At 33.8% G+C, this 12,828-nt stretch overlaps 1 protein-coding gene across 1 annotated transcript; it reads right to left on the bottom strand.

Annotated features, from left to right (window-relative positions):
* Positions 1-420: 420 nt before the first annotated feature.
* LOC111055925 (neuferricin) lies at positions 421-9,497 on the bottom strand. Its single transcript, XM_022343230.2, has 4 exons — positions 8,944-9,497; positions 6,921-7,061; positions 4,770-4,956; positions 421-2,425 (listed from the first exon to the last, which is right to left on the bottom strand). The coding sequence occupies exons 1-4, from the start codon at positions 9,305-9,307 to the stop codon at positions 2,236-2,238; spliced, it is 882 nt and encodes a 293-aa protein (XP_022198922.1). The 5' UTR covers positions 9,308-9,497; the 3' UTR covers positions 421-2,235.
* Positions 9,498-12,828: the final 3,331 nt, after the last annotated feature.

Below are 12,828 nucleotides of genomic sequence, written 5' to 3'. Positions count from 1 at the left end.
AGCTATGAGTCGTCGTTCAGGATAAGTAAGTAGTGTATATTTTAAAAAATATATCGTCTCTTATGGTCTGAATGAATCAAAATTATTAATATTATATTAAGTGAACTTCTCACACTTGAAATCACTAAAAATTTCTAGTAATCTTATTTGTGTTTTTATCTTATATTATTTTAAAGGCGCTCTTCCCACAAGTTTTCTTTCAAGTTTGAAGAATTCATGTGTCTTGTTGATTTAATTATGTAAAGAAATTCAAATTATGTTGCTGTTAATCCAACCATTCCTATTCTAAGTTTATGCCAGCGCTACACTCTTGCCGAGTGCATACAAATTACGACGAGCGTGAGAGTGTGAACTATGCCACCGCTCGCCATCACTCATTTCAAGTTTAGGATCAGAGGAAGGTTCAGATACTGAGAAATATATTCGAAATTCAATTTTATTCAAGAAATCGTTAAAAGTCTAGGTACAAAAAATAATTTGCATTGATCAATTCTCATAAACAAGTTGAAAATATAACAATTCAGTGTTCTGAATTTAGATAAATAATACTTGAGAAATAACAATAATGAAAAATGTGCACTAAGTGCAATTATTATTGTCAAAAATCACATTAATTTAACAGTATAAATAATAATTATGTTCTACATTGTTCTGCAAATAGCTACAATCTCTTCATAATTTAATAGAGTAATTATTATTATGATAGCAACATAAACTAAAGTAATAAACACACAAATAACTTGAGATTAAAAAATACGCTTCTTGAGAATTACAAAGAACAATGATGCCTAGTATTTTTGAATATTGTGTGCGCAAATATCAATGAATGTATTTCGACTTTGGAAAAAATGAAATTATATTTCATGACTCCTAAAATTTATAAAAATCTTGACAGTTTTATTAAATTTGTTCTTTATTCTATTGATGAGAAATTTCATCAAATCCAGAATATCACATCCTTTACAGAGTCAAGTACAGTTCGGTAGTAGCTAAGAATGTTTCTGAGACTTGAAGACTCATTTAGAATTAATTGTGAAAACAAGTAATTGTTTCAAATAACTAAATAAGTGTACCAGTGAATGACTAAAATATATGAATTTTTGTCGTAAACATTCATACATTGTGATTTCATGAACGAACAACTTTCTGTCTTCAATATTATTTTTAATACTCTTCAGTTTGATTGAGAACAATACATATAGAATAATACTTCGTAGTGATAAAATTATGATATATATATAATAATGCAAAGTATTGCAATATATAAAAACAAGCTACGAATCCGCTGTAAGAACTATAAAAGCAGACTAAAAACTAGATAACACTTGGAAAGAACTCAGTCACTTATTGCAATATCATGAAATTTATAGCAACTCTTTGTTCTAAAAGAGATTACAAATAAGGAAGGAGTTTTGTGTATAGGTCTCAAGATAAAAAATCAAATTGAAATAACTATTCATTTATAACTATTATTTATAATAACAGTATATAGAAAACAACTTTATGGAATGATCGATTTACCACACAGCCTCAATTAATGCTTCTTCAATAAGTCTAGAATAATATAGATAATCAATCTAGATTTTGACCAAAAAATAAAATCAATGATCAAAATTTCACGTTTAGTGATGTTCTGGTTTAGGCCTAATAATGTGCTTTAATGATGAACTATAAGTACAATAAAGTAAATTCGTATGGCTTTTGTTGGTGGGGAGTCCCTCGCGGGAAGGTCCCACCACCTGAATATATAATTTAAGCCGTCAATGGGCCTTACAACTGTCATACTTCAGCCAGGACCGACAATTTAACGTGCCCATCCGATAACACGGGAATGATCTGGTTAAAAAACGTTTGTTAATGAGAGGGTTTGAACCCGGGATCTCTATGCTGCTACGCAATAAATACAATGTATAGTCACCATAGCTAAGAAACCACTGTAAGAACTTTAAAAGCAGACTAAAAACTAGATAACACTTCTAGTTTAATGCACTGAATTCTGTAGAAAAGTCTGTCATTCTGGTACGGTTAATGTGGTAGAAACAGATTGGAATTAATAATGAATACTAACTCCACCTATTGCAAATAATAATGATTTCATACATACGACATTACTTCAATCATACTATTGAAAGAATGCGTTCCCTTTTTTAAATTGAATTATAAGTAACAATAATAGGCGAAAAGTGTGGGAAGTCAACTAGAAAATATGGAAGAAAACCATTGTTGTTACAATCATTACATGACGACATGACAGCTTGTAGCAGCAGGATGGCAATCTTCATACTCTTCAATGTTGCCAATTCTCTTATCCCGGTCTTCATCTGTTGATTGGCCCATATTATTAATGCAGGCGCAGCGATGCTGTTTGGATCCGATTTCGTACAACTTTCGCGGAACTCCAACCCAGTCACGTTCAATGCCACCACTGTAAACAGGTGAGTGACGATAGTATTCCACGTTTTTCAAATGAAAGCAGAGTCATTACACAGACATTATCCAACAGAATCTTTTATATATTGATAAATTATTTTTATTCCTTCGTTTACATTCCTTCATATGATTTCACTGAAGGAAATCTCAATAATCAACAAGGAAGATTAAGATTATATTGCCAATCTGACACCGCCTGATATCAACCAGGCTGCCTTGGCAATACAAAAGGGACAGAGGCAATTCTTAAAACATACCCTCTAGATAATGTTTGTAATACCCCTCCATATTATATTATAATCTCTCACATAATAGAGACGAATTCAACAAAGCTGAAATTTGAGAATCTGTGACAACACCCTCGGCAAAATTCTTTACATTTAGACATAATAATCATTGTCATTATGAAGAGAATTCTTTGTTTCCTAAATGATGATATTAAATAGTAGTACAGGTAGTAGTGAGGTTAGTAGTTTCGAGGTTGACGGGTAGAGAGGACTTGAAAGTCGTAACTCCGCCTATTTTTTTTTTTTTTTTTTAATTTCATTTATCAGGCTTGGTAGTATACACCGTGTCCCACGTTTACTCGTCTAATTTTATATTACCTGCCCATTCATGCAACGAACGTTTTTAAATTTTAAACAGTTTACAAAGAATGTTATGAAAATTAATATACTGAGGAAATTTCAGCTCCCTAACCTTCGTAGAAACAAAATGGCGGCATATTGAAAATATTATCAATTCGCTTCCTATAAAACTACTTTCATGTGTTATTATCTGATTTGTTTACTACGTTGCGGTAATCTTGCCTCATTTGATGGTACCAGAAATGGATCAAGCAATCTTCCAATGGTGCTCCACCTCATTTCACAAATCATGTCAAGCAATTACTATATGACAAACTTCATGGCCGTAAGTGGAAGTGATTTTTTAGATTCGCCAACCCAATCACCAGATTTAACTGTTTTATGGGGTGGCTTGAAGGAAAAAGTTTATATCTCTATAGCTTTAGCTTCTTAGCTGATGAGGAACAAAAACTATCATTAGAAGAGGAACTTCTCCGGTTTTCCCGCGGAGTTTCTTTGTGAGAGCTTACGAATCATTTCTTAAGTGCTGATATCAGTGTGTTGCTGTGGATGGGTTTCAATTTGAATAATTCTGGACTTCAAGGTGTTTCATTTCACTATGATCTAGTTTTTTTCATTTAAAGTCATATTGCCCTAAAGTGTAACAATAAAAATATTTTATAAAACCAAAAACACTTTTTTAATGTTTTTGAAGTAACGTTTTTCAATTAGCCGCCATTTTGTTTCTACGAAGGTTAGGGAATCGAAATTTTCTCAGAATATTTTTAGAACCTACTTTGTAAACTGTGTAAAATTTAAAAAAGTTCGGTGCATGAATGGGCACGTAATATAAAATCAAACGTGTAAACCTCTTTGTGGGACACTCTATATATAAATAATTCTCAAATAAAACTTCTCCACAAAATAACAATGATACGTATGAAGTTGAGAGTTTTTTTTTTTTGCTGAGGGCAATGCTCACATCGTTCCCAGACTCAAAATGTTGCGAATGATATGATTGTTGAGTCTTGTGAAATGAAATAAATCAAGTCCATTTGATTTATAATATGTTATTTATTTAGTATAAACATTCTGTATGAACACAAGCAGTTTCGTGCCTTGACTGGCCACAAGCCGTTGCCATCTCAAAATACATGACAATGGTGAGAAATGATGGTTCCATACATCCTAAAAGAAGCTTCGAAATAACATAACTTAGTTACAATATATTGCCAATAAGTGGTCACCAGTCCAACTGGAGCTTAACACTCATCTAATGTAGAAACTCAAATTTGATGAAGTAGAAGAATCTGAAGATCAAGAACTTTCACATCAAGAAAAATCTACAGGTTTTAATCTGTTTTCTACACAGTCCTTGAAGACCTCAAACCTCCTCAAGAACTCAAGAAGACCTCAAAGACCACAGTCCTTGGCAACAATCAAAGAAGTATGCAAAGCTACCGCTGATTTTGTAGCTGAATTAGTCATCCATTGGTGATCCTCTTTGGCCCAAGAGGAGATACAATTGGGAAACACCATTTTTTCTTTACTAAACTCCGTGAATTGAAATCCATCCATACCAAAGGAAACACGGAATTCATATTTACGAGAAACACACGTAGTATCTAGTTGTCTCCATGAATTAATAACCTAGTTATTATAATTAGTCATATCCGTAATGAAAAAGTTTTTCAAATACATTTTCATTTTTCAATATAGTATTACATATTTGAAATTTGATTGTTCTTACGAAATATGAAGAATATGACTTACCTTCTTTGGGAGCACCACACCCGGCTTCCGGTGTTCGCATCCCAATCAACATTGCAGGGCGGATACTGCATTTTAATCTCTTCTTCTACAGTTTTCTGTTTCTCTGCTTCAGCAAGTTTCTGTTGCAGCTTGTAGAAGTAGCCTGTTGGCTTCCCTTCTTCATCGTAGTATCTACCGATGAGTTTACCTGTAATTTTCATATAATAGAAAATAATCAACAGTTCAAAGAACCATTCAGAACAATATATCAATGGATGCAATAGACTTAATAATCGTTATAGATAAAAAATAAATAAATAGTTGAAGGTATCATATAGATAAAAATGGGCTCACAGTCTTGACTTACACCCTTATCACTAATGAACAGTTGCGACCTGACAACTCTGACACCAGACCTGAGCCAGCCAGGTCACTCGGTATTATTATTACTAATGGACAGCATTCAATATTCAAATTCGAATTTATTTTGTCAAATTGAAAACAATACAATGTAAACTATGAATAATAAAAATACCAGCAAGAAATGCATAATGAGATTCCAATAACACATAAACTCTTAAATTAAAATAAAATTGTTTTCTATCTGACAAAGCCAGAAAAAATAGGTTTGTGCGGTGGCTTAGGTAAATAGTACTAAACTGATAGAGTTTGTAAGGAAAACTCTTGAATAATTCAGAATTAAAGGACGTGAAGTTTTCTTACAACCACTTATTCATTTATACATTTTTGGGAAGCAAGTATTGGTTGCTACACCATCATCAATCTCTGGTAATTTTCTGAAGTTTATCAGACATTGATGATGGTTTACTACCGAAACCAAAACCAGTCTACCCTAAAGATAATAATATATTGATAGAGGTTTAGCAATCAAAACCAGTTCTGTGGTGGAGAGCCATAAGCTGACATGTCAAAAACCCTATTTTCCACCAGAGCAAAAGTTAGATAGATGAACATTTTATTTTTCCCATTATTGTCCCAAGCCATTGTGAAATGTCATCAAGGTAGACCAATATTTACTTTATCAATATTAATTTCATCATTTTTTATTTTATTTTTTAGTTTTATTGGATAATATTGCTTCCTTTGACATGTCATGTTTTGACCAATAGTTTCAGTTTCAAAGTGTGAATGTTTAATCATAGAGAAACAATAGCGTAAGTAGATATCCCATGGTATAGGGCGTTTATGTCGCAACTTTTACTGTTATCTCAAGCCGATTACTGTCGATTATTTTCTATGTTTACTATTTTGACCGGGTAAGAGTGTATGAACGGCACACTATGAGAGACTACCAGTGTCACACAGCTTCACGGGAAAGAATTACATGAACTATCGGCTTGAGATAACAGTAAAAGTTGCGACATAAACGCCCTATACCATGGGATATCTACTTACGCTATTGTTTCTCTATGGTTTAATCAAGTCATAAATTTTTACTAGATAAAAAAAGACACATGTCAAGAAACATCTAAATTACCTTCCTCTTCACCAATACCAGCAATGCCGGATGGGTTGCGTCAAGAGTTCAAAATATGTCAATTCTCACATTTATCACATTATTTGCAACTATCGAGATGGCAGTACACGTCAGACAAGGCCTACCAAGTCGTTTAGAAAATATTCCTGAATGGAATAAAACGGATTTCTCCTAAGCCATCACTGACTGCTTAGTCTGACTATCTGACTGCTATAGTAAAGAGAAAAGGCTATCATACTCAATTGATTCCTGACAAAAATACGTTTTTGGCTTGAAGTCCTGATATTTTCAAGAAAATTCAAATGAGGAAATTCAGCTCTGCTGAAGTAAGGAGTTGGCTCTACTGCAAAACCCGACTTCAATCAAATAAAATTTATTCACTCGAAATTCATACATAATATTCAACTGTTGGAAATTTTACAATCAGTGTTGCATGTTCATTGGTCCAGCTGATTCAAAAATGGTTGAACAAGAATGCTTGAAAGCTCATTGCTACAAAAAACTCCGGTCTTGACTGAGCGTGAAGTCACGTTCTAAAAAAACACATCAGGACAACAAAGCAAAAACGTATATTTTTGTCACAACTCAATTTAATATGATAGGGAGTGCTAAATTAGCACAATGGGACTCAAGAGGCTACAGTATTGAGATAACATAGATAGAGGTTCACGCACCTTTAAACTTATAAGTCTCATGATAGAATTTCATCCATTCCCTAAGAGACACCAAATCACTATGACTTAGATCCAGAACGTCATCAACTAGGCCTTCCTCAGTGAACTTCCCCGTTACAAAGGCGCGGCTTCCATCCTTCCCTGCAATGTTAAATATGTATAATCTCACAGTAGGTAATGAAATTACAAAAGTATTATATGCCTGATTGTCACTCATATAATAAAATACAATAGGTACGATACCAACGATTAACAATAATGAAACCATGAATCATTATAGTGATTTTGACGTGTCCTTTCGGTTTTTACATTATGAACCGAAAATACAGTGTATAGTATGCTCAACAATAAGCTTATACAAAAATAATATTTCTTATTCTCTGATCACACAATGGAATATTTGCTGACAGCGTACCATTTACTGTTCCACAGCCATATAACCTATGGGGTTTTGACTCGGGGGCATGCTTCGACTGCATCGGATGTGTTGCTGCTTCAAAAAAAAGGCAATCAGGATTATAACCTTCTCGGACCGCCTGGAACATTGCAGGTCACTCTTCAGAAAACTGAGAATCCTGACAATATTCAGCCAGTACATATATTGCTCATAATTATAGACAAAGTGGACAGTCTGAAGGAAAGGAGTAACGTGCATGTTCACCAAACCCGAGGTGAAAGGAATTTGGATTTACCCCGTAGCAGACTGACAGGGACTCAAAGGAGCTACCACATAGCGGCATTTAAATTGTTCAATCAGCCCCCAAGTCTGTGAAGGATGCTGGAAAAATTATTCTCAAACTCATGATAAAGGAGCGACCCATCTATTTTCTGACGGAACTGGAGGATAAGCCTTTATTTATTCTCCAATGAGGTCCGTGGCCTCACCAGAATCTGAGGGAAGGTACCCCTAATCTTCCTTGACACAGTCTGTCTGGTCATCCCAGCCAACGACGAAGGATTCAAGTATCAAGTAAGTAAGAATAAAGATCAAATTTCATAATAATTATTTAAGGAAATTTTTGGTTTATTTTCTAATTTAACTTAATCTCTTATTACATTCAGCTACCAGTCTCGGCAACCAGTGGGTCGTCCAAGTGTCCGAACGAATTGGGGGACATTGAATGTTATTGCCCTCATCGCACTAGGGTTGTTGGTTTTGGCAGCCGATCCCCAGATTTTGGCGACCCGGCTGGTGTCTCATTCAGGTCGCCAGCCCGACAGCCAATCCTGGTGTTTCACTGGTGTCCCAGCGTGCTTTGAATTAGGCCGCCATTGGTTTGCCTCTGACTACCCATTGGTGCTATGGCTGAATGTGATGCAAGCCACAAAAGTTCACTCAAGCGTAAAAATTACAAAAGAAAATAGGAAAAGCCATTTGCATCAATGAAATGAAGCACATTAACTTTACCTAATTATATTACGCATTATATTACTACAAACCCAACTGTAGTAAACTTATACAACCGCATAAATGGTGTATCAAAGAAAAATGACATATATCTCAATATTTAATAGTAACATGAATCTCCAAAATTTCAGGCTAAGTTTACGTAGTTCGAACAGAAAGAGCCGTTTTTGACCAATGAGAAAACTTTTATAATATTCTTCTGCTGTATTCTGTGCTTTTACCGTTGCAGCCTTTTTATTCTTTAGTTTAAAATTTTCTGTCAGATTAACAGATACAGTATATCATAAAAAAGTAGACTCGTATGGCTTTTGATGGTAGGGAGTCCCTTGCGAGAAGATCCCACCTCACCTGCATGTATAATTTAAGCCCTCAAAGCAACGGGCTTTACGACTTTCACACTTCAGCCAGGACCGACAGTTAACGAACCCATCCGATAACACGGGAGTGATCTGGTCAAAAAATTATGGTATAGTGAGCGGGTTTGAACCCTGGATATCTAGGCTGCTAAGCAAGCACAATAGACCACGGATCACTCCTCAGTATATAATAATATATATTGTATGATTAGTTGTTTTGAATAGAACCTATCTTAAAAAAATGCATACGGTAACTTACCTACAAAGCCATGATATCCTTTCCCAGGAGCATAATACTCCTGACCTTTAGTAACGTCAAATACTTCGCCCAAAATACTGAGATATAAACGCTTTTCGTCTTCAGTTCCAGAAAATTTTCTCAACTCTTCAGCAGTGTAAAGACCATCAACATCAACTAAGGAATCGTTTAAGGGATCTTCTGAGCTTACACAAGATAAATATTGTTCTAGAAATATAAGATGAATAATTTTACTTTTTATTAATGTGCAAAGATTAGTATAGACAGTATCTTTCATTGTTTCATAGGGCTGAGTGTGCGTAAACAAACAGAAAAATGAAAGTATTGACGCTAGTACGGTGAAAGAAGCATACATTTTTAGCATGTTAGATAATTTTATACAAATACTCTACGACTTATTCAATTTAAATATTTTAAAATAAACCAGTTGATGTCAGCTCTTGTTGACAACATCACACATTATTTTATAATTATTTCAATTTTAATAGTCAAAAAAACTAAACACAACACATCTCTTAACCTAAAAATCTTCAAAATGAACTTTTATCTCTCGATTCGTGATCATAAACATCGACTACAGTTAGTCGACCCTATAAATATCGATCTTTAAACGATGATTTGTTACTGGCGCGGAAATTTGAACACACCATGTTTGGAGTAGAAAAGAATAAAATTAGTCTTATATTATTAAAAAATTTATCATTTCGATTTCTTTCAACAACAGCCAATAAAAACCACAACGCCAGGTGACAACTTCACCCCCAATAATAGAGAGAAAACAAATTTTTTTTGCTAAATTTATTTATTGAACAGAATTCTACTACTGTACTCTCACTTTTTCCAGTTACAGAATACAAATTCCAATCCTAAATGAGTAGGTACCGTACTGTATTATGATGTTTCATATTATCAGAAACCCCAACTTTTTAAAACGCCAAATTTCAGATTTTTATCAACTGAAGTTTCACATTTAGAAAAAAACAACTAATTTAAAATGTAAGTTAGGTAGCTCATTCTTCTCAGCAAGTCAAGAAAGTTAAAATAATGAACCATCATCAATATTAGAATTATTATTAGAAAAATCTTTCCTGAATGTAGCCTGTCCTCAAGCCTTTAGCCAACTTCATAGGCTACAAAAGAGAATAATTCTCACTACCAAGTATATGGTACCGATATTGAAATGTTACCAGTTATACACGTAGGTTTATACCTTGATCGTTAACACGTACCAATAAATAATAATATAAAGAGTATAGTATTGAACAGTATAAATGTCAGTAAAACAAACCAATGGCATTTGCATTAAAAACATTTTTCTTGAATCAGTCATTTTTTAATAATTGTTTATATTCAATGTAGATAAAAACTTTTTTCACCCCTATAATGTGTATAATGATATTCACAAAGAATATAGGTACCTATAATAATGCCTCGATAGTATAGAGCGTTTGGTTAATTTATTTATTCAATGATATACAAAGCACAATTCTTCAAAATGTTGGGGGAAGAGCAACAGGCACAACCCAAAACTGTTCATTTTAAATGGTCTCCAAATTTCGATTCATACATTGGTCCAAAAAAAAAGTATTTTCAAAATTAATTCAGTCTGGAAACAACATGCATAGGCCTATGTCTATGTAAGACCAAACTGTTTCCTATACAAATTGAATACATTTTAAGAAGAAAGTAAATTTTTAACAATTTACAATTAATTCCGTAATAAATTATTCAATGACATTTATACAATATTGAATTAGGTAGATATATTCATTTATAAACGAAGAATTTGAGTACCCTAGGTTAGGCATCACAGTAAGTAAAATTGAAAAAAGTAGAAATTTACAAAAGTTTGAGAAGGAATGATTTGATAATTGAAAATAATTTAAATTCAGAATAGAAATAGAATGATTGAAAATATTATTATGAGATAATAAGACATGAATAGAACAACATTATATATGAAGAGACAAGCCAAATAATAGAGGCAATATCTTCTGTCTAAGTTAATTAAACTTCAACAGATTTATAATGAATTGTTCGGCATGGAAAACAAGATCAATTTCAAATAACATACGGTATGTAACTCGTTGAGTGTCATCGACCACACAAACTCAATTTTTGTTAATACTTTATTGTTTCGTGTTTCCTACATCAATTTTCTATTTATGTTTGATGATACTACTACATAGGTAGTATAGGTACTATATAATACCTATAGTGACTATATAGGTACTATATAGGCCTATAGTGAGGTCTACGTTATAATGGCAGTGGAAAAAGATATGAGAACAACGTTGCCGATCCTCAGTCTTGTCAATGCCTTCTATAGATAGACGGTAGCTGATACAGGTTTATTGATGTAATATTAACTGTTTATTCTCGTTTAAATTAATCAATTATCCTATGCCATTAAACGAGCAATTTCTGTTTATATGTTTTTATGTTTAGATGCTTATATGTTTGTATTTTACCGGATCTCGAAAATGGCTCTAACGATTCTCTCGAAATTCAGTACAAAGTAGGTTTATGATATAAAAATTCGATTGCACTAGGAGTCATCCCTGGGAAAACTTGCTGAAGGACATTAAAAGAATAATTATTATTCATCCTTGGAAAAACAGCTGATAATAATTATTTCGTCGTCTGTTGATGATGGAAGTGAGTGAGCGAGTTCATGTATGTGGGACTGTGTCAAAATATGACTCAGCTGTTGAACTTTTGTAATCATTCAATCAGGTACTTAGTGCCGGTTGCAAAGAAGCCGGGGTTTTTTGAACCTGATTAATTCAAGTAGAACGATCTTTTTGAAATAGTCTTCTCTGATTTGGTTCACGTGAAATTATTCAGGATTAAAATTTAACTGGCTTTTGTGCAACCGGGCCTTTGTGAGGGAAATTTTTGCATTCCTCTGGGAATTTATCTCAATTCACTGTGATTAGGTAGAACATTTCTGTATTGAACTAAATCGAATAATTATTGTCTCTTCATGAAATATTAGTTTTTTATCGACTGAGAAACACATATAGGATTCCTAAAAAGATGGTTCTTCATTACAATGTAATTATAAATAATAAAGTTTGTAATTTTGACCATAATTTGTATATTATGATGAGAATTATTAATTATAGAGGCTTGAGAGTTGAAAAATCGTGTTCAGCGACCGAAAATACATAAGATAGCGTTCCTGAAATACATAATTTGAATGCATAGACTAGTAGGAGCGATGCGATAGACAGGCCACTACGCGCATTAATCATGGGGGAGGACCGCGCCGCAGCGTAACAGTGCTACTTATCCCCCTCCCACCGCCGCATCTATGATCGTAATCCCCAAACTATATATATCATTGGATTCAGGAAGAAACGGCCTACAACGTTTATTGAGAACCTCTTCCTCTAAGTCGGCCAACGACTTAAATATTCGAGAAATAATAAAAAGTCCATAATAAAAAAATACATTTTTCGAGATATTTTATTTTTTTACGGAAAAACTATGCGGTTTATCGCAAAAATGTAGAGGACCACATTGAAAGCCAGTTATGTGTACATAATATTGAGAAAAAATTCGAAGCTGTACTATGAATAGTAACTGCAGGACAGGTGATTTTATAAGCGCGCGTTTTTTACAACTTTCCCCCCTCCCCTCCAATCTGTCGACCACCCTGGGACGTGACGACATCGAGTTTCATATACACTAAAGACCCCCTAACAATAATTCGAAGTCAAATTCTCTGCCTCTCTCATGTATGCTCAATGTAAGCCAGCGCCTGGACTAGTATGAACTAGGCATATTATTATAATTATTTCTTCTTTCGTAATACATTTTTTATTCTTTTGTACTCCAGAGCGAAGCTCGGTCCCCGATATTATTTCCATTACGCAATGA

This window comes from Nilaparvata lugens, chromosome 10 (assembly GCF_014356525.2).
Source record: "Nilaparvata lugens isolate BPH chromosome 10, ASM1435652v1, whole genome shotgun sequence".
Classification (NCBI taxonomy): domain Eukaryota; kingdom Metazoa; phylum Arthropoda; class Insecta; order Hemiptera; family Delphacidae; genus Nilaparvata; species Nilaparvata lugens.
The sequence above is the reverse complement of the archived record's forward strand: the minus strand, read 5'-3'. Positions and strand labels throughout refer to the sequence as shown.

Bases quoted from the DNA above. Each gene is read 5' to 3' on its own strand.
- LOC111055925 (XM_022343230.2), bottom strand. From the start codon at position 9,307: ATGCTAAAAATGTATGCTTCTTTCACCGTACTAGCGTCAATACTTTCA. The intron at 7,062-8,943 runs GTAAGTTACCGT...TTAACATTGCAG, and splicing joins AGGATATCATGGCTTTGTAG to GGAAGGATGGAAGCCGCGCC. The intron at 2,426-4,769 runs GTAAGTCATATT...ACCTGTTTACAG, and splicing joins GTGTGGTGCTCCCAAAGAAG to TGGTGGCATTGAACGTGACT.